Source organism: Gossypium arboreum, chromosome 4, assembly GCF_025698485.1.
Source record: "Gossypium arboreum isolate Shixiya-1 chromosome 4, ASM2569848v2, whole genome shotgun sequence".
NCBI classification, from domain to species: domain Eukaryota; kingdom Viridiplantae; phylum Streptophyta; class Magnoliopsida; order Malvales; family Malvaceae; genus Gossypium; species Gossypium arboreum.
Genome location: NC_069073.1, coordinates 15,078,143 through 15,101,374, shown reverse-complemented (window position 1 = coordinate 15,101,374; position 23,232 = coordinate 15,078,143). Strand labels below are relative to the sequence as shown.

The window sequence follows — 23,232 nt, the reverse complement described above, 5'->3', positions numbered from 1 at the left end:
ACAATTAGTTGCTCATCTTGATCTTTCATCAGTTTTGTTGAAATAATCACAGGTAAAGTAGAATAGTCACCTAAATAAATGTATTTCAAATAGGAAGAAAGTACATTTAGTTTGAGTTTAGGTGGTCCTTCGATTGACAACTTGGGTTATACAAATTCTCTGACTTTCAACTCCAATAGTTCAAACAATATGGATTGAATGAAATTTATCAGATTGGCTTCCATCAAAGCCATGTTTTCTTCACATTCTTCATCCTCCAAAGGGTTAAGATCTAAGGCTTTCTCCAGTGGATCTTCTTCAAAATTGTTTGCCATAGAAACCAAGGTTTCTATCTCTTCCATAACTGAACACTCTTCAGCTGGATCGAAAAATTTCATCGTTTTAATAATGTTAAAGGTTACCTGATCGTCTTGAACTCGTATCGTGAGCTCACCTTTCTGCACATCAATTAATGTTCTTCCCATGGCTATGAAAGGTCTCCTAAGGATGACCGGCTCTTCCTTAGCTACTTCAAAGTCTAAGACAATGAAATCAACAGGTAAAATAAACTTATTGACTCTTACCAAATCTAAGACAATGAAATCCTCGATCTTTCCTTCAGGATATGTTAGAGATCGATCCGCTAGCTGAAGCGTCATAGTTGTAGGTCTTACTTCACCTATCCCTAACATCATGAAAATAGACTTTGGCATCAAGTTGATACTTGCTCCTAAATCACACAAAACTTTACCAAAGTAAGATTCACCAATGTTATAGGGTGTAATAAAGCTTCTTAAGACTTTCAATTTTGGCTTAGACTTTATGGCCGAATCCGGAAAAGTCACAAGGTAGGGTTTTGAAATCAAACTCATCTCGTCAAATCATTCAAGTTCAATAGTTCATATTCGTTTGTTTGCCAAAACATAATTTACAGCGGAAGTCTTAAAACCGTTATGATTTGGAAATTCAGTTTGTGTTTTTAGGAAAACCTCTATTTTCATAAAATCGTATTTTCCATCAAGAATCGCAATGAAAGAGTTAAAAACACACCCAAAGACAAAGTAAAACCAACAGTCCGGAGAGAGTTCCAAAAATTACAAACTCTCAAATAAAACTAGACTTAAAAATTAAATCATAATTTTCTAAGTAAAATAGTTCTCGATCATGTGGTCACTGTTGAGCCTCCGCCACACTGACCTGTCAAGTCTGTAGATTACCTGAACAGAAACAAACAAACAGAGGTGAGTTTACGTAAACTTAGTGTGTAACCCAACAAAAATAGACATGCAATTCATACAGAATCATATGCACAGTTAGATACAGATACAAGTTCTATTTCAGATTCAGATAACAGATTTAGATTTAGATACGCAAAGTCCTACCCCATCTTCTGCACACCAACTCCGACCATCCCATCACACCATGTGGAGTTAAAAACAATCACCCATCCCTACACACCACGTTGTGCCATTAAAACACATATCAGAATATATGCAGCCAAGCTGCCAGAATATAGGCGATTAACGCCAAACAGAATTCCTTCTCCTCAGATACATACCCCACCCCAATAACAGATATTAATATCAGGTACAGATATAATAGATTTAACATGCTCAATATTCATATATACAGATATTAGATTTATGTATGATAGTATAATCAGGCATACATTTAGTATCCAACTCAGATCAGTCTATTAGAACATCGTAGCATACAAATTATGGTTTAATTAGCCTTTATCGACCCTACAGTAGCCCCACAGTCAATCAGAGTGACTCGTACGACCTTAGGAAAAATTACGGAAATATGGGCCAACATGCCCGTATGGTACATACGCCCAGATTGGCCTAGCCCGTGTGGCTCACATGGCCTGGCCTAAAAACCCATACGCCAATATGGATTGCCCATGTGGGCCCATACGCCCAACTTGGCCTAACTCGTGTGGCTCACACAGCCAAACTCCAGCCACCACATGACCGTGCCCTGCATACGACCATGCCTTTATCGATCACATGGCTGTGTCTGGCATACGGCCAACCATACGAGTGACCATACACCCATATGGTGTCAACAGAATAATTTTTTGGCCTTTGGTGAAGTATCATATTCTGCGATTTGGGTACACACCTAGTATGATTTGATGCCAAAAACACTCCTAAGCCACACAATACCTAAAATCGACATAAGAAACTCCTACATTAGTCTTAAACCTCAGTTTTACCAAAACGATGAAACCGAAAATAGTCCAAATCAAACACTCAACACTTACCCTACCGCCCCGAGTTATTCTGACTATAATTTTGCGAGAGGAGTGTCTCGTTCAACTCAATTTCTTGTTGCCAAAACAAAAAATAATGTTCCAACTTGTAATTTAGGAAACGAACACTTCTAACAATTACTAGAATCCCACTTACCAAATACCCAATGAAAACAGAGAATCAAAACAATGAGATTGCTGACAGATCAAAACAAAACAGAAGGAAGAATCAAAAGAATAGGATAACCAAAAGGTTTGGGGAAAACAAAGTGAAACTAACGTTAGTTTTTTTTCTAGGAAGAATTTTTTTTTTTTGAAAAACAATGGATAAAAATAAAAATATCCCAAATCCTTAATTTTACTACCACTAACCCACTAACTCATAACTTCCTCAGAAATCCAGCTCCACCGAAACTCTTAACAGATATTCGAGCAAAATTTAACATTTTTGCTAGCGCAGGGATTCGAACACAGAACCTCCAACCCATTGACTCCCTTACCACTCAAACCAACAGGCTCATTCTGATATGGATTACAGATAATTTAATATAAGCCAACTGAATAAAGATAAGGCTTGATTCCAAAAATCACAAAATTTAGCAAATGTGAGACTAGAACCCAAGACCTCTTACACATACCCAGAACACTTAACCACTGAAACAAACAAATATTTGTGTTAGATTTTATAGAAACAAAAACAAATTATTAAGGGCGTTACAATTATACCCTCTAAAATTTTGACCTCGAAATTTACCTGATCAAAATAGATGAGGATACTGCTGATGCATCGAGTCTTCAGGTTCTCACGTGACTTCCCCAGTTCCATGATTCTGCCACAGAACCTTCACTAAAGGAATGGACTTCCTTCTCAGAACTTTAACATCTCGATCCAAAATCTGAACTGGTTCCTCCTCAAAAGTCAAGTTTGATTTAACCTCATTCTCCTTAACAGAGACAACGTGAGTTGGATTAGACTGATGCCGCCTCAACATCGAAATGTGAAACACATCGTGAATATGGTTCAGCTTTGGTGGTAGCTCCAGCTGATAAGCAACCAACCCCACACGCTTCAGAATCCGATACGGCTAAATAAATCTAGGGCTTAACTTGCCCTTACGACCGAATCTCAGAACTTTCTTCCATGGATAAACCTTAAGAAACACGAACTCCCCCACAGAGTACTAAATATCTCTCATCTTTAGATTCGCATAAGACTTTTTCCTGTCAGATTTTGCCTTCAGACGATCCCGAATCAGTCTAACCTTTTCTTCAGTCTCAGAAACCAACTCAGGACCCAGAACCCAATGTTCACTCAACTTAGCCAAACATAGCGAAGTACGGCACTTACGACCATATAGAGCCTCGTAAGATGCCATCTGAATGCTAGCCTGGAAATTGTTATTATAGATGAAATCAGCCAGCGGCAGATAATCCTCCCAACTACCTCAGAAATCCATCACACAACTCCGAAAAACATCCTCTAGTATCGAAATCACCCTCTCAGATTGAACATTGGTCTGAGGATGGAATGCAGTACTGAAGCCTAATCTCGAACTTAGAGCCTCCTGCAATTTCTTCCAAAATCGCGATGTAAAGCGAGGATCTCTATAAAAAAAATCAAAACAGGAACCTCTACAGTCTTGCAATCTTAGAGATATAAAAAGTAGTCCATCCGAACCAGAATAAAATGAGCAGACTTGGTCAATCGACAAGCATCTTTCTCAGTGAGTGTCAAGGGCAACCCACTAATAAAGTCCATCGTCGCTCGCTCTTATTTCCATAAAGGAACTTTAACTGGCTATAATAAACCTGAAGGCAACTGGTGCTCAGTCTAAACTTGTTGGTATGTTAAACATTGAACAACAAAATCTGTAACCTCACGTTTCAAACCTGGCCACCGGTACAACTCATGGAAATCTCGGTTCATCTTATTACCACCAGGATGCACAGCATAAGGGCTACTATGCACCTCCCTTAGAATCGACTGCCTCAAATCAAAACCTTTCGGCACGCAGATCTGACCTAAAAAACACAAAACACCATAGTTATTCAACCCAAAATCAGAAGTACTACCACTCTTAACTTGACGAAACCGCAAACCTAGAGACTCATTCCCCAACTATTTATCTTGAATTTAATCAATCCAAGCCAAATTAACTTGCAACTCGGCTAGCAAACTCCCATTATCGAACAGACTAAAACGAGTAAACATCCCTCTCAGATCAATCTTCGCTCTACGACTTAGAGCATCGGCCACCACATTGATATTACTAGGATGATACACTATCGTGCAGTCATAATCCTTGAGCAATTCAATCCATCGGCGCTGCCTAAGATTCAACTTCTTCCAAATAATGAGGTACTTGAAACTCTTGTGATCTGTGTAAATGATACAACTCTCATCATACAGATAGTGCCTCTAGATTTTCAATGCAAAAACTACTGTAGCCAACTCGAGATCATGCGTCAGATAATTTTCCTCATGTGTCTTAAGCTGACAGGATGCATAAACCACAACCTTTCCATCTTGTATCAGTGCACATCCTAATCCGACCTGTGGTGCATCACTATAGACCACAAACTCTTTATCGACTTTAGGCTGTATCAGAATAGGAGCCTGAGTCAGAACAGACTTGAACTTCTCAAAGCTCGATTGTTTGCGTATCAGTCTAAAAGAAAGGAACTTCATTACGCAAAAACTTAGTCAACAGAGTTGTGATCAGAGAGAGCCCCTCAATAAACTGCCAATAATAACCTGCCAGGCCTAGAAAACTACAGATTTTAGACACGTTCTTAGGCTGTTTCCAATCAAGCACAGCCTCTATCTTTCTCGGATCAACCCGGATCCCCTCAACAGAAACCACATACCCCAGAAAAGTCACTTTATGCAACCAGAACTCACACTTGCTGAACTTAGTGTAAAGCTGTTTCTTACGTAGAATCTTAAGCACTACTCTAAGATGCTCATCATGTTCATCCTCAGTCTTAAAGGATACCAGAATATCATCGATAAAGACCATGATGAACTGATCCAAATATGGCTGAAACACTCGATTCATCAAATCCATGAATGCCACTGAAGCATTCGGTAGACCAAAAGGCATCACTAGGAACTCATAATTTCCATAACGAGTTGTAAATGCAGTCTTATGAACATCCACCTCCTTATCCCTTAACTGATGATAGCCAAAACGAAGAATAATTTTTGGAAACATCAAAACCCCTCGAAACTGACCAAACAAGTCATCGATCCTCGGAAGCAGATACTTATTCTTCACAGTCAACTTGTTTAACTGCCGATAATCGATGCACATCCTTATGGTCTCATCCTTCTTCTTAACAAACAGAACTGGTGCTCCCAACGGAGACTCACTAGGATGGATGAAACCACGATCCAGAAGCTCTTGCAGTTGAACTTTAAGCTCTGTAAGCTCCTTCGGTGCCATACGGTATGGACCGATAGATACTAGAGCTATACCCGATAGAAGCTCAATTCCGAACTCAACTTCCCGATTAGGAGGTAAACCCAGTAACTCCTCAGGAAAGACATCCGAATATTCTGATATCTCTAACAGAAGAGTCCTTAGAAATAGGAACACTGACATAAGCCAAATAGGCCTCAAATCTTTTCTGAACCAATTTCTTAGCCATAAGCGCGGAGGTCACATTAGACAGATAATCTCAACGCTCACCGATCATAATCACTTCATTATCATTCTCAGTTCTCAAAATGACCCTCTTAGTCGCGAAACTAACTCAATGCTTAACCAACCAATCCATATCCAGGATCAAGTCAAATTCCTCAAATGAAAGCTCCATCAGATCTGCCAGAAATATCGCCCCTTGCACCTCTAGTGGAACATACCTACAAAGTTTACTAACCTGAACAGACTACCCCAACGAACTCAGTGCAGTATCCTCACTAACAATGCTATTAATAGAAATCTCAGGGTTTCAGATACAGTACTGGCTACATAGGAGTGCGTAGAACCTATGTCTATCAGAGCCGTATAAGGTACAACAAATATAAAGAATGTATCGGTGATAACGTCTAGAGCATCTCTATCCTCTCGGTGTCCTGCAGGATAAACCAATACAGACTGACTCGCCTCAGTCTGACCAACACTTCTGCCTGTTGCTCTCTGCCCTCGACCCAAACCATTACCACCCCTAGCCGGTCCACGGCCCTAGGTGGCTGCCTAATTGCCCTCTGAGGCTGCACAGAACTCGGTCTCGAAACTTGCATCTAATCTGCCCGTTGTGGATACTTTCTAATACGGTACTCCAAGGATCCACACCTCAAGCAAGCCCTAATCCTCCTCCATTACTCGCTGGAATGATGCCTACCACAATCTCCATACAACTGAATCTCAATAGGAGCAACAAGAGCCCCCACTCTAACTGGCCTATCAGGTCAAACCTTTTTCTTAGGCCTTTGAACAGAACTAGAAGGCTCTGAATCCCTTTTGTTCTTACCCCTCTCTCGGTCTCTATTCTGACGCTTCACGCCCTTAACATCCTTGGTGATATTTTCCTTCTCTACCAGAACTGTAAACTCCCTCTCCCTCTGTGGAGCAATTAGTACCCTTAAGTTATCCCTTAAGCCATCCTCAAATCGAACGCACTTTTTATAATTAGACACCACCATACCTTGAGTGTAACGACTCAACCTCAAAAACTCGGCCATAAATCTGTCGCCCTACGTGAGATTCATGACCTCGTGCCTGCGAGCATCCACATAGGTTGCCCCTACATATTTACTCTGAAAGGTGGTATTAAAAAAATCCCAGTTTAGACGATTAAGCTGAGTACCCTCATCAACTGTCAACCACCACTGATAAGCCTCATTGCGAAGCAAAGAGACTGCACCCTTCAGTTTCTACTCGAGAGTACAGTCTAGATCATTCATGATCCTCTCGGTGACCTCCAACCAATACTGGGCCATATTATGGGCGACTCTAGTGACACTCCTAAACAACTCAGCACCATTAGACAGGAGTCGTTCAGTTACCGACCCTCGACCCCCAGCTCCAAGATGGGGTCCAGCAACCCTCTCCAAAATTCTCAACATGGCTTGGGACAGTGCGTCATTCCTAGCCGAGTGACTTTGAAACCTAGTCTCAGTAGCAGGCGAAACTGGTGTCTCACTCGTATCTAACTTTGACATATTGCTTAAAGAGGAAGACTCAGCTTGAGCCTCCTACGGCCTTTTCCAGGGCCACAAATATCACGTCCGCGAGTTCTATGAACGCTAATTGTATAATTTAAGTTTTTTCTATATTATAAAATTTTATGCATCAGTTCCAGTATTTATTAGCAGATGTTTTATGCATAAATTATAAGAAGTTCAGAATTGCTTTTAAAGGTTTCAGTCTCTAGCTAACCCAGTACAGTTTCAAAATGTACTATCTATAGTATTTTAGAGTATTTTTATCTAAGTTTCAGAAATACTTACAGGATCGACGCGAGAGACTCAGTATACCACATACTATCTCAATTTATTCAAATTATTTAAAAATCGATTCTTTTTTAATTACAATTTTGGGGCCCAAAATTTACTGCCCAAGTTTTACAACCTGGCTCTGATACCGCTAAATATAACACTCCAAACTCGGTCTAGACTTTATGGTCGAATCTAGAAATGTCATAAAGTAGGGTTTTGAAAACAAAGTCATCTCGTTAAATCATTCAAGTTCAATAGTTCATATTCGTTTGTTTGCCAAAACATAATTTACAGCGGAAGTCTTAAAATCGTTATGATTTAGAAATCCAGTTCGTGTTTTTAGAAAAATATCTATTTTCGTAAATCATATTTTTCGTCATGCATCACAATGAAAGAGTTAAAAACACACTTAAACCAAAGTAAAACTAGCAGTCTAGAGAGAGTTCCAAAAATTATAAACTCTCAAATAAAACCAGAATTATAAATTAAATTATAATTCACTAAGTAAAATTATTCTCGATCATGTGGTCACCGCGGAGCCTCTGCCACGACCGACCTGTCTAAGTATGTGGATTACCTGAATAGAAATAGACAAACAGATGTGAGTTTACGTAAACTCGGTGTGTAACCCAATAGAAATAAACATGCAATACATATAGAATCATATGTACAGTCAGATACAGATACAGATTCTATTTCAGATTTAAATTCAGATAAAAAATTCAGATACAGAAAGTCCTACCCCCATCCTCTACACACCAACTCTAACAATCCCATCACACCAAGTTGTGCAATTAAGAAACATCTCAGAAGATATGCAACCAAGCTGCAAGAATATAGGTGATTAACGCCGAACAGAATACTTTCTCCTCATATACATGTCCCACCCCAATAACAGATGCAGATATCAGATACAAATAAAAACAAATTTAACATGCTCAACATGCATATATACAAATATCAGATATACATATAATAGTATAGTTAGGTATACATTTAGTATCCTGCTCAGATCAATCTATCAGAATATCATAACATATAAATTAGGGTTTAATTAACCCTCATGCGACCTTAGGGAAAATTACAAAAATATGGGTCCACATGCCCGTATGGGCTACATTCCCGGATTGGCCTAGCTCGTGTGGCCCACACAGCCTGCCCAAAAACCCACACGCCTGTGTGGACTGCCCGTGTGGCCCCACATGCCTAACTTGGCCTAAACCATGTGGCGCACTCGGCCACACTCCGGCCACCACACGGCCGTGCCCCATGCATGGCCATACCTTTATCGATCACACGGTTGTGTCTCGTATACGGCCAACCACACGGGTGACCACACGCTCGTGTGGCATTGACAGAATAAATTTTTAGCTTTTGTCAAAGTCTCGTTTTCTGCGATTCGGGTATAGACTTGGTATGATTTGATGCCAAAAACACTCCCAAGACATACAATACCTAAAATCAATATAAGGAACTCCTACATCAGCCTTAAATCTCAATTTTACCAAAACGATAAAACTGACAATGGTTCAAATCAAGCACTCAACACTTGCCCCATCACCCTGAGCGATTCCAACTACGATTCCGTGAGAGGAGAGTCTCGTTCTACTCGATTCTTGTTGCCAAAACAGAAAATAAGGTTCCAACCGGTAATTTGGAACTAAAAATTACTAGAATCCCACTTACCGAATACCCAAGGAAAATGAATAAGCAAAACAATGAGATTGCCGACAGATCAAAACAAAACAAAAGGAAGAATCAAAAGAATAGGATAAATAATAGGTTTGGGGAAAACAAAGTGAAACTAATGTCATTTTTTTCTGAGAAGAAAGAATTTTTTTTGAAAAACAATGGATAAAAATAAAAATATCCCAAATCCCTAATTTTACTCCAACTAACCCACTAACTCATAACTCCCTCAGAAATCCAACTCTGCCGAAACTTTTAACAAATATTCGAGCAAAATTTAACATCCTTGCTAAAGTAGGGATTCGAACACAGAATCTCTAACCCATTGACTCCCTTACCACTCGAACCAACAGGCTCATTCTTATATAGATTACAGATAATTTAATATAAGCCCACTGAATAAAGATAAGACTTGATTCCAAAAATCACAAAATTTAGCAAAGGTGAGACTTGAACCCAAGACCACTTACACATACCCAGAACGCTTAACCACTGAAGCAAACAGATATTTGATTTAGATTTTACAGAAACATAAATAAATTATTTAGGGCGTTACAAGTACAATAAAATATAGCAGTGTTTACTTTAGTGTCATCATCTTCGATGCCCATCGCACAGAAGTACTGTTCCATCCCTTAAAGGAAATTGTTCACATCCCTTGCAAACCTCGTCCCTTTAAACTCCTTTAGTTTGGGAACATCCATGTTGCACTACTTAAGAGTTGAATCCAAAATCTCATTACGTTACATAGGAGCAGCTTTACAAATAGTAAGCTCCCCATTGAGCTTTGCAACTTGTTCCTTCAAAGTCATTACCATGGCTTTGAGAGTATCATTCTTCTTTATCTAATTACCCCTAGTGGCGTGGAGGGCCTCTTTCATCACATCCCGATTGGCTCTAAGAGTTTTCACTACATAAGCCCTGAATTGCTCTTTCATGAAGTCCAATTTATCGGTGCATCCCTTGATTATCTCAAGGAGCTCCTTCATATCCCTCATGGAGCTCCCAAGCTTAGTGACTCTACCTTCCAAAACTGACATCATATCCCTCGAACTACTAGCTTTTTGTCCCTTCCACAGGTTTCCATCAACACAACCTGTTCTTCTACTCTTTTCGACATCTAAATCAGTGCCTTCAAACATTAGCTCTGATATCAACTATCATGAGGTTAGAACTTTAGTTAAGCAAACCGAATTACTTTAAACTATTTCATGGGTTAAAATTCACCTAAGTCAGTGTGACACCTTATATCAGACACAGTTAGAGGATTCGAATATAAAATGCCACCTTCAAATGCCATAACAACCTATTTTACTATTTCACTTTATTGAAATGGTAGTATAATGGTAAAATTTTTTATAAAAAAAAAATTGACAATGTTTCTGCTTATTTTACGTAAAACCACTGTAAAAAAAAAGATTTCACATGGTTTATGACAGTTCCAAGGACACTAGAAGCATGCCAAAATCATCCATCTTAAATCTAACCAGTATGCCACAAATGACACCTTAATACATTTTTAACGTTGCAAAATGATCACATACATTTTTCAATATGCATGCTTAAATCATTACAAAAGGGATAACTAAACAAAAGACCTTAAACCATCTAGGTACATGCCAGGAACAAAAAGAAACAAACCACCAACATTGAGTGCGGGATTGCCACTGGATGTTGAACTGACAATCTGACAAAAGAGTACCTATCCTGTACATATAACATAAATTGGAGTCATTTACTAGATAACAGATTAGAAATATTCCTATGATCTAAAACCAAGTTATATTACAGAGTAATCAACAAATCCACGTTTCATTTAATACCATTCATCAAACTCAATTTTAATCTCTATTTCCATTCCCTCTCTTTATTTTCCTCATTAACGTTACCTAACTTTAGCTATGTATATGGTTCCAATTAACACTCTAAATTTGGCACTCAGTGTCTAATGGATAAATTCGTATTAATGAATTACGCCTAGCGTTGGCTGATAAAACCGACAATATGCGCCTTGCACTAGTCAGTAGAAATGAAAAATGTGTGTGCCCAACACTGGTCAGTAAAACCAAAAAATAAGAGTGCCCAGCACTAGTTGGTATAACCGACAATAAATTCGCCCTGTGTTGGTCGATAAAAATGACAAATATGTGTGAAATCGTTTCCAACTCTTGTTTCAATTTTATTTGACCATTACACCAATTATTTCAAGAACTAAATCTTCTTATAAACTTACCAACCAAAGGATACGTATATGGATATAAATGTATATATATAATTAATAACAATAATTGAAATAATCGGGTTATAGAAATACCAACCGTGATCATCGAGTTATTCATCGTCGATCTTGTCTTTTCCCTTTCTTGAAGGCGCCAAGTTGACGTCAAGTACGGATTAAAAAAAAAAGAACACATTAACAATACACAACCTTTGTATATTAAAAATTAGGACCAACATAAATTTCAAACTTAACCCAAAAATCTATCAAACCGGTCCTTAACACTCTAAGTATACAACAATGGTAACATCCCTAATCTCTAACAATACCAAAAAATAATACATGGGTTAACTAGCTTATAGAATCGGGATTCCGAAAATGTAAAAATTATAAAAAACGGATTAATTAAAGCATACCAATTGAAGCTTGAACTTTGAAAACCCTGAAATTTTCTCAAAACTTTTCTCCCTCCATGTCGATGGTCTGAGGGCACAATCTATTTCTATTTTACCCACCCCCACCCATTTCATACTTTTCTTTTCTTTTCTTTTTTTATAACTAACATATATTGAAGCATATCTTTACCCACCTAAACAAAACTAACCATTTTAATGGTTAATTTTCACTTAAGTCCTTCCTATTTATTTCAAATTATAATCCTTTTATAAATTACACTTTTAATTTTTATGCAATTTAATCCCTGTGCTTAGTTTAAGCACTACATAAATGAAACTATCTATTCAAAATTCAATTAACTTACAATTCAACTCCGTAAATATTTAATATAAATATTTATGGGCCCGATTCACAAAATCAGTGTTTTGGAACCACACTTCTCGTCCTTGTTGTCTTCCGATTCATTACGACTCTTCTCCCTTTAAGAAATTTCGGCATTGAAATTTACCTGAAAAGATGTGGGGGTATTGAAATCTCATCATCTTTTTGAATTCCTAATTTGCTTCCTCGATCCTATGGCTACGCCACAATGCTTTTACTAAGGATACGTTTGTTCCTCCTTCACCTCATAAGCTAATATTTCTACTGGCTCTTCCTTATAAGACATATTAGGCTAAATTTCAATTTATTCCGTTGAGATAATGTGAGACAGATATGAGTGATATCTCCTGAGCATCGAAACATGGAAAACATCATGCATTTTCTACAATTCTACCAGCAATGCTAGTCTATAGGCAATGGGTCCTACCCTTTCAGTGATCTCATAAGGTCCGATAAAATGAGGACTTAGCTTCCCTTTTCGACCGAATTGTAGAACTTTTTTCCATGGTAAAACTTCAAAAATACCTTATCACCCACAACAAACTCGATGTCTTGGCATTTCAGATCTGCGTATAATTTTTTCTTGTCGAAAGTTTTTTTCAACCTATCCTGAATTAAATTAACTGTATCCTCTGTCTCTTTGATCAATTCATGGCCCACCACTTTTCTTTCACATAAATCAGACCAAAAAATGGGTGTTTGACAGCTTCATACCAAACCTTTGAATATTTTATTAGAAATTGTTGTTAAGAATTGTTCCTAAGTTGATTCAAAGTCAATTACACAAGCTTGAAACATATCTTCTAAAATCTGGATCACACGCTTAGATTGTCCACCCGTTTGTGGATGAAAAGTTATGCTGAAGTTAAGTCTCATACCAAAAGATTTATGTAACTATTTCCAAAATCTTGAAGTGAATCAGGGATCCCAATCAGAAATAATCGATACAGGTATACCATGTAACCTAACAATTTCCCGAATGTAGACTTTGGCAAGCTTCGGAAGTGCCCAATCGATCCTAATATCAATGAAATGGTCCGATTTCATAACCCAATCAAGTATAACCCAAATTATATTTTTCTTGCTCGAAGACAATGGTAACCTTGTTACAAAATCTATCGTTATACAATCCTATTTCCATTTAGGAATCAAAATAGGTTGAAAAAGTCCAGTAGGAACCTAATGTTTAGCCTTAACCCATTGACACGTTAGGCATTTAGCCACAAACTTAACCATTTCCCTTTTCATTCCGGGCAACTAGTATAGTTCACTTAAATCATGATACATTTTTGTTCCCACAGGGTGCAAAGCAAAATGGCTATTGTGAGCTTTGTGAAGTAATAATCCTTTTAATTTAGTAGCATCGATGACACAGATTCGATTATAGAATCTTAAGTAATCATAATCATCAATGCTAAAATTTTCTAGTGAATTGTTCTGAACCATATTCCTCTTCCTCTCCAGTTTATCATCGTCAAATTGTGCCGTTCTTATCTGCTCGAACAGTACTGGCTTGACTTGCAGTTTTGCTAATAAACTGCCATCATGGTTAGCATTAAGTCGAGCGAACATCGCCCACAACTCCACTATATCTTCTCTATTCAACTCATCGATCACGATGTTAGCTTTGCCCGGGTGGTAATTGGTGATACAATCACAATCCTTCAGAAGTTCAACCCAGTGACACTGTCTTAGATTTCACTCCTCCTGGGTTAAGAGGTATTTAAGACTTTTGTGATCAGTAAACATACTCCTATTGGGTTAAGAGGTATTTAAGTCTTTTATGATCAGTAAAAATATAACATTTCTCACCATAAATATAATGCCTCTAAATTTTTAGAGCAAAAACTATAGCAGCTAGCTCTAAATCGTGCGTCAGATAGTTGCGTTCATGCGTTTTCAATTGTCGAGACGCATATGCGATCACCTTCCCAACTTGCATCAAAACACATCCCATACCATTCAATGAAGCATCACTATATACCACGAAATCTTTTTCTATTTTAGGCAATGCTCAAATTGGTGCCTTTGCCAGCATCTGTTTCAATATTTCAAAACTTCCCTCGCACTGGTCACTCCAAACGAACTGAACATTCTTTTGCAAAAGTTTCGTCAGCGACATAACTATTTTTGAAAATCCATTTACAAATCTCCTGTAATTACCAATTAATCCAAGAAAGCTGCATAATTTCGACATAGTTCTAGGTGCATTCCACTGAACAATAGCTTCGATCCTTTTCGAATCAACTCTAGTCCCGTTAGCTGAAATAACATATCCAAGAAACACGACTTCAGATAGCCAAAATTTGCACTTGCTAAGCTTTCTGTACAATTATCTATCTCATAACACTTGCAACATAATTCGAATATGTTGTTTGTGTTCTACTTCTGTCTTCAAAAAGATCAAGATATCATGATAAACACTACCACAAACTGGTCCAGGCAGGGTTGAAAAATACAGTTCATGAGATACATGCATGCTGCAGGAATATTTGTCAAGTCAAAAGGCACCACCAAAAATTCGTAGTGTCCGTAACACGTATGTAACACCGTCTTTGGTACATCACTATATTTCACCTTTAATTGGTAATAACTGGATCGCAAATCAATTTTGGAAAAGATAGAAGCCCCTCTCAGTTGATCGAATAAGTCTTCAATACAGGGTAGAGGGTATCGATTCTTAATTGTCAACTTATTCAATTGCCGGTAATCTATGCAAAGACGCATTGAACCATCTTTATTTTTAAAAAACATCACTGGGCTCCCAGAGCAATATACTAGGGCGTATAAAGCCACAATCAAGTAAATCTTGTAACTGAACTTTTAATTCTTTCAATTCTGTCGGTGCCATTCTCTAAGGAGATATTGACACTGGAGCTGTACCAGAAAACACTTTGATTGCGAACTCCACTTATCGGTCTGGTGGTAATGTAACACCCCCTAACCCTTATTCGTCGCCGAAACAGGGTTATGAAGTATTACCGGTCATTACAGAACAAATACGGACAATCTCATAAATATTTAACATACACATTAGAGTTTACTAACCCTACAAATCTTAAACAATAAACAACTCAATATCCAATTATTCAACCAAATCAAAACACGATTAAACACTTTTAAAACATGCCAAAATGATAGACTTAATAACCAAATCAATGTACTCTTATAGGTACTTTTCATATTTTAACCAAAGCAATTCAATATAGCACTATTTAAACCATTTCTAAATTTTATATCAATTATTTCAATTTATACACAACTTTTTCACCCAAGTTTATCAATTTCATACTCATATGCTTTAATATAAACATACCATTTTATAATATTAATTTATTATACATATATTTAAGTATATAAATAGTTTATAATCATATAACATCATTTACAAACCTTGCGCAAATATCAAACAAATAACACCCTAGGTACATGCTATTACCAAAAAGAAAATATACTTTACCACTTAAGTTCGAGATCGGCTATGGATGCTGATTCAACAATCTGACTATACCTAACCTGCGTATGGAAAATAAACTGTATGTTGAGTATAAACTTAGTGGTATTTCTATAATCAATACTTATTAAATAAAATTTATAATATTTATATATATAAACCCACATAATAAAAATCATTCAAACAAATAATCAAATTAATAAACAATCACTAAAACCACTTTCAATTCTCATTTTTATTTACTATATCAATTTCATAATTGCTATTCAAATAGCTTTTCTCAACAGGATACACATATTATTTCACTTTCATGAATCCATTGGTTCAAACATTTCAATTTCATAACTCAATTCAATATCTCAATCCGTTTCATATTCAAAATCATCCAACAATATCATTCAAAATCATTCATATTGTCAATTCATTTATTTACCCCTATTAACAAGACTCGGATTTTAGTGAATGCATGAATCCAACCAAAACACACTAGTATGACACCCAGTGTCTCATCGGCCTTGCCGAAGTAAGGTGGTACCCAGTACCTTATCGAATTTGTCCGAAGTAATAATATGACATCTAGTGTCTCATCGACTCAAGGTCAAAGTATCCCTGAACACTTTCAATTCTATGGCATGCCAACTATATCCAACTCAGTCCAATACAGTTAATAGAGTTTCACATCACTTTTCAATTTCCAATCAATACACATTTCAATTAATCACATAAATTCATAATTTAATACAATTCAACTCATTTTTCAATAACATATATGCAAATTCCAAAATAATCACATATTCGTATCTATTTCATCACATTCCCAATCAATCCATTTCAATTGCAAAACACAATACAAATAATTCTCACCTTAATTACTTACCATAATATTTAATCAAAATACAACAATTAATAATTAAATTCACTTTTCAATTTCAACCAATATTCATTGCAATTTAAATAGTCACATATGTACATGAAATCAATTCCATTCAATTCAATATCACAAAATCAATATCAATACCCACCTCGATACACTTACCATACATATTAAGTAATAATTCAACAATTAATTATTAAATTCGGAATGCAAACCGTAATTTCTGAATCACTCCTTATCGACTTTTTCTTTTCCTTTCTTAGCCAAGGTCTCCGGCTCAACGTTAGCTACGAAAATTTAAAACAACTAAAAATCATCAATACACACAATTTCACATTGAATATTTCAATTCATATTCAACTTTAACTCAAATTTCAATTTAATCCCTAAATTTAGACAACCTTTATTTTTCCAAAACAAATCTCATATTTTCATTCAATTCCCACTTTAGACTAATTTCAACTCTCTAATTTCACCATAAAACCCTAATTTCAAAATTCTTTCAATTTAGTCCCTACTATTAAAAACTTATGATTTATTTTACAATTCAATCCCTATTTCACTTCTAACTTAAAATTCTATCAATTTAACCCCTAATTCTTTAAATTATTCAACATGAATAACTAGGGATGTTCAGTCAATTAACCGACCCGAAATATCATTAACCAAATTAACCGACCTTTCAAAATTTTTAACCGTTAACCGAACCGAAATTTTTTCAAAAAAATTAACCGAACAAAAATTTTTCGGTTAATTTGGTCGGTTAACCGAATTAACTGAAAATTACAATTTTTTTTATTTTTGGTTAAAAATTAACCGAATTAACCGAATTACCCGAATTACCCGAATTATTCGAATTAACCGAATTACCCAAATCACCCAAATTTGAATCATTACATAATTAAAAACATTACATAAGTCTTTGAATCACTACATAATTAAAAACATTACATAAGTCTTGAAATTAACATATAATTGAAATGTAAGCCTTCAATATTTTCCATTTGTATCAATTTTCTTCTCTCCAAAAGATCTCTATTTGCATTAAACGTACAAAAAAAAAACATGTGCAACAATTTAGCATATAATAGAAATATACGCATTTAAAAATATCAAATGATATAAACAAACGAATAGATTACAATTTATAAGTTAACAAGAATAAGATAGTAAGAATACCCTTCAACTCACGAAAGCTTATGAATTTAGGGTAGGCTCTGATGCATTCCAAGAAAAGTCTAAACATTGAATCAAATAAATAAGTAAGAGTGATATTGTAAAAAAACTGAAACTATTAAAATAAAACAATAAATATACCATTTTCAATCTTATCAAGCTCTTGGATTTGTTCTTCAATCTTTTTGATGTCTTCTTGTGATGATGATTTTTGAATCCAATCTTGAGTACACACAAGAGCTTGTACAATTTTAGGAGTTAAAGAACTCCTATATTGATCAAGCACACGTCCCCCGGTGCTAAATGCAGACTCTAAAGCAACCGTAGAAACCGGTATAGCTAACACATCTCTGGCCATTTTTGAAAGAGCGGGAAATCTAGGGCTATTCACTTTCCACCACAATAAAATATCAAAATCTTCAACAAATTCCTCATTAGCCTCAGCTAGATATTTATCCAACTCAGATGTTTTATCCTCACCACAAATTTCCAACTCACGCTTTTTATACAAAGCTTGCATTCGCCTTTTCATTTTTTGTTGTGGTTCACCGAGAGAAACATGTGTTGGCACACTCTATTGGCTATAAGTACTATGAAGTGGAGGCTTATACTCATCAAACAATTCATACAAAGATTCCTTCAAATTTTGTATCATTTCAAAAGCTTTTTCAGAACTAGACATTTCACTATGTGCAAATTCAAGATACTTTAGTTTTTGTCTAGGATCTAAAACACAAGCAACAAACATAAGCAAATTCATCTTATCAATATCACCCCAATACTTATCATACTTCTCTTTCATCTTGATGGCCATAACATTGAAATCAACATTACTATTCAATTGAGCATCTCGTAAAAGAATATCAATTTTAGAAAGCTCATCAAAAAAATTATTGGGTGTGACATATGAAGTGCCAGATATACGCAAAGTGACTTCATAAAAGTGTTTCAAGAAATCCCTCAAGTCTCTAACATTAGCCCAATCATCCACACTAGGCCAACCCTCTCCCCTTTCAAGTTCAGCCCTAAAGTTTGTATCTTGCTCTTCAAATCTCTCAAAAGCTCTTTCAAAGTTCTGAGCAGTGTCTAACATTAAGTAAGTCGAGTTCCACCTAGTACAAACATCAAGACACAACATCTTTTTGCACTTTATCTTTTCCACCACAACACACTCCTTAAACTTTTGTAATCTAGCTGGAGATTGTCTCACATATCTAACAACCCCCCTAACATGTTCAACAGATTTATTCATTTCCTTTAAGCCTTCAACAACAATCAAATTCACAATGTGTGCCATGCATCTCATATGAAGATATTTTCCATTTTGAACTAAACCCCCTCGAGGGTTAAATTTCTTTCTCAAATAACCAATAGCAACATCATTTGAACTTGCATTATCAACAGTAACAGTAAACAACTTATCAATCCCCCAATTCAACAAGCATTTCTCAATCACCATCCCAATGGACTCACCCTTATGACTAGAAATTGGACAAAAGTTTAAAATCTTTTTATTCAATTTCCAATCGTTATCAATAAAGTGAGCAGTGATACACAAATAATTAACTCTTTGCAAAAAAGTCCATGTGTCAGTAGTTAAACAAACTCTAGAGCAAGAACTTCTCAAAAGTTATTTTATCTTGACCCTTTCATCTAAATATAGTTGATAAACATCTCTAGTCATTGTAGTTCGTGAAGGAATATGAAACCTAGGACATGCCACAACCATAAATTTATTAAAAAGGAATATGAAACCTAGGACATGCCACAACCATAAATTTATTAAAGCCTTTACTTTCAACAAACTTGAAAGGTAATTCATCAATCACAATCATTTGTGCTAATCCTTTCCTACATGCTTCTTGATCAAATCTCCAAGTTGAAAGATGCCCTTCCCCCCTTTCAACTCCCTTTCTAGGTAAAACTATTTGTCCTTGACTAGTGTCAACAACATTACTAGGATTTTTCTTACATGAACCAATATGATATTTCAATGATCCTGTACCATTTTTTTTCATATCACAACAAAATTCCTTTTGACAATAATTACATTTAGCCTTACTTGCACCCTCACTATTAATAATCTTAGTGAAGTGAGACCAAACTTCTGACCTTTGAGGAGCGACTTTTCTTTTCCCAGTAGCCCCTTTTGTTTGGCTTGAAGCTCTAACTCCCGAATTTTCAGAATCTATCAAAGTAGGAGGTGTAACACTACCCTTAATAAATGTTGGTTTGGTGGACATTCTGCAAGAAAAAAATTATATATAAATTAAAATACATTTATAATATTAAACATATTTTGATGTTGAGTTTTAGAGAAATAAATTCTGCTTTTATACATTTCTAGCATACAAGTTCTAGCATAAAAGTATGTACAGTGATACTTTTGCATTTTAGAAAAAAAAAAACAGCTTTTATTGTTCATTCACCAAACACATTTTCCAGGAAAAAAACATTATAAAACAAAAGCAGACTGCAAAAATAATGAATCCAGCTTGAATGATCTATTTTTAGGTTTGTTGCTGTAATTCACCAAAGTTGTTGTTAAGTTTCAATCTTTAATATATTATTCTTTAGATTTTGACTTTCACTTGTCTGTGTTAAAAAAATGGAATTTTGGGTTTGTAGGTAAATGTTTTTGTCTTTTGTACCAATCATACCCCATTTTTCCTTAGTTAATTGGGCTCACTTTTACACTTCAAATTTACCCACCCAGTACCACAACAAATCTACACATTTTATCTACCCTACCCAATTTAATTATATATATAACAGTTTCCAATAATGAAATCAATGGATCTAAAAAAAGAATTAGTGAGAATTATAACAGGATGTGAACTAGAAGAGGACTTGATGAGAGGGAATGGGGATATGGGTATTTAATATATTGATCTAAACAAATCAAAGTAAAAGGAAAAAAACAGATTAAAGAAGTAAAATAAAAGAAATTGAAACAGAGAAGTCACCGACAAGGAAGAGGCAGATCTTGGAGAAAGCCTTTTGAGATCGAAAATGAATGGTTGTGAAAGAGAACAGACTGGTGGGGGGTAGAGACGTAGCGTCGTACTAGAAAGCAGAGTCTGCTTGTTTTGATTGGTTAATTTTCGCAAGAGGAACATGGGAGGTTTAGAGAGGGAGCCACTTTCCCACGGTTCAATAAAAATCGAAAGGGAAGGGACGATTTCAGATTTCAGACTGTGTGTGCTTTGATTGACTATACGACAGCGTCTACCAATGACAATACCTAAACAATTTTAACATGCTGAATTGCTGATATATATTGATTGTTATTGTTCCATTAATTTTTTTCCCATAGTTCTGGACATACCATTGAGGTGGTTTGTTTTGCAGCTATGTAAATCTAACACGACATGCCTTTTGAAGGTGCTGGACAGCTGGAGTTTCTTCCAGAACTTTTTGACTCGTTGAAGGGTGAGGCATATAGTTTGACGGAGGCAAAAGCTGCCATTTTTCTTCCATGCTTGGCAGCAAAGTTGGGGCATAACATTGAGAAAGTTAGAGGAAAAATGCGGGAACTGACCTTTCTTTGCCTGAAGCAGTCAAGCAGATGGCGGGTTGTAGAAGCTAGAGAAGAGGAGTCAGACTCAGTATCTGCATTAGAACATTAAGACAAACTAAAACATCACACATTCACACTATCTAGTATCTAATGTATCTGATAAAAGTTGAGATGAATACTAGAAATGCAAGTAGACGCCGGTGATGGATGGTGACCTGGTAGACGCCGGAGTGCCGGACAGAAGGTGGCTGGCCTGGTTCAATTAGGGAATTGAAGTTGAAGTTTAGGGGATTTTTTTTCTTTCGTCTGTTCTCTATTGACTACCGACTAATGTTGGGTTTACTTTAGACTTTTAGTTTTAGTTTTAGACTTTTTATTTATTAAATTAATTATAATTTTTAAGATTGGGTTGGGTTGAGTAATTCATAATTGGGTTGGGTTGGGTAGTTTGTGTAATTATGAATTGGGTAATTCAAATAATCTGACGTGGGTCTGTAAGATTGCATGAAATGAATTGGGCCTATTAATATTAGATATTTTTTTATTAATTTTTTTGGTTTAATTGAAAAAATTCGGTTAACCGACCGGTTTTGAACTGAATTAACCGTTAACTGAAAAATTAAAAAATTATTAACCGACCCCGAACCTAAAAAATTCGGTTAACCGACCGATTAACCGAATTCGGTGGGTTAACCGAATTTTTTCAGTTTTACCCGAATTTCGCACACCCCTATGAATAACATCTAAAAATCTACTATCTTTCAAAATTTCAACATAAACAAAATAGTATTTATCTCTAAGATTTCAAAAATTCGAAAATTACAAGAAAATGAATTAAATTGACATACCACTTAAACTTGAAACTTTTAAAACCCTAATTTCCTTTTTTATTTTCTTTCTTTCTTTTTTCTCCTCCTTTCCTTGTTTTAGTTTTTGCTATTATGTTTCTTTGTTTCTTTTTGTTTCTTTATTTCTTTTATTTACCTTTTGTTTATTATATTAATATAATATTATTATTTATTAATTAATAAGTAAATACATATATGTATTATAAATGTACATATGTATTTATTACACATATATATTATTATTACTACACATTTGTCATAATTTGATTTATTTATTTATTTTATTTACTTTATTTAATTAATATAATATAATAATAATAAAATAATATTTATTTAAATTATAAGTAAATGTATAATAATTACTAATGTATGTATATTATTTATACATACGGAAATTATTTTACCACACATATGTCAATTTATGGTTTAATTGCTTATTTAGTCACCAATTTTCTCTATTCTATAATTTAACTTTGACCTTATATTCAATCTAATCCTTATACCCAATTACTCCTAATTAAGCAAATTCACCTATCTAAAACCTAATTAACCACACAATTAACTTTATAAATATTTATTATAAATATTTACGAATCCGTTTTATGAAAACGGAGACCCAAAAATACACTTTTTTTATACCCGTAAATTTTAGGTTGTTACAGGTAATCTTAGTAATTTTTCGGGAAACACATCAGAGAATTCACAAACAGTCCGGATATTTTCAATCTGTCTGTTTCCAACATTCGAGTAAATCACGTAAGCCAGAAAAGCTTCGCAACCAATCTTCAACAGCTTACTAGCTCGGACTGACGAAATAATCTAGGTCAAAACGCTTGTTCTAATACCATTCACTTCCATAATTTCACCATTTGGTCCTTGAACTGAAAACTTTTTCCTTCAATGGTCAAGAATCACACCATGCTTAGTTAACCAATTCATGCCCAAGATTAAATCAAACTTACCAAAAGGCATTATCAATAAATCTACCGGAAAAGTC

General features: G+C 35.5%; 1 protein-coding gene across 15 annotated transcripts; it reads right to left on the bottom strand.

Moving 5' to 3' along the window:
* Positions 1–10,747: 10,747 nt before the first annotated feature.
* LOC108458331 (zinc finger BED domain-containing protein RICESLEEPER 2-like) lies at positions 10,748–21,741 on the bottom strand. Of its 15 annotated transcripts, XR_008281619.1 has the most exons (7): positions 21,567–21,741; positions 21,409–21,479; positions 18,009–20,111; positions 16,907–16,978; positions 15,824–15,879; positions 11,687–11,730; positions 10,748–11,075 (listed from the first exon to the last, which is right to left on the bottom strand). XR_008281619.1 is itself a non-coding variant. In XM_053027037.1 (3 exons), the coding sequence occupies exon 1, from the start codon at positions 19,324–19,326 to the stop codon at positions 18,442–18,444; it is 885 nt and encodes a 294-aa protein (XP_052882997.1). In that variant the 5' UTR covers positions 19,327–19,493; the 3' UTR covers positions 15,682–15,879; positions 16,907–16,978; positions 18,009–18,441. The 15 variants fall into 15 exon arrangements, 1 of the variants encoding a protein (XP_052882997.1); XR_008281620.1 differs by lacking the exon at positions 11,687–11,730; XR_008281622.1 differs by lacking the exon at positions 16,907–16,978 and having other exon boundaries at positions 19,980–20,111.
* Positions 21,742–23,232: the final 1,491 nt, after the last annotated feature.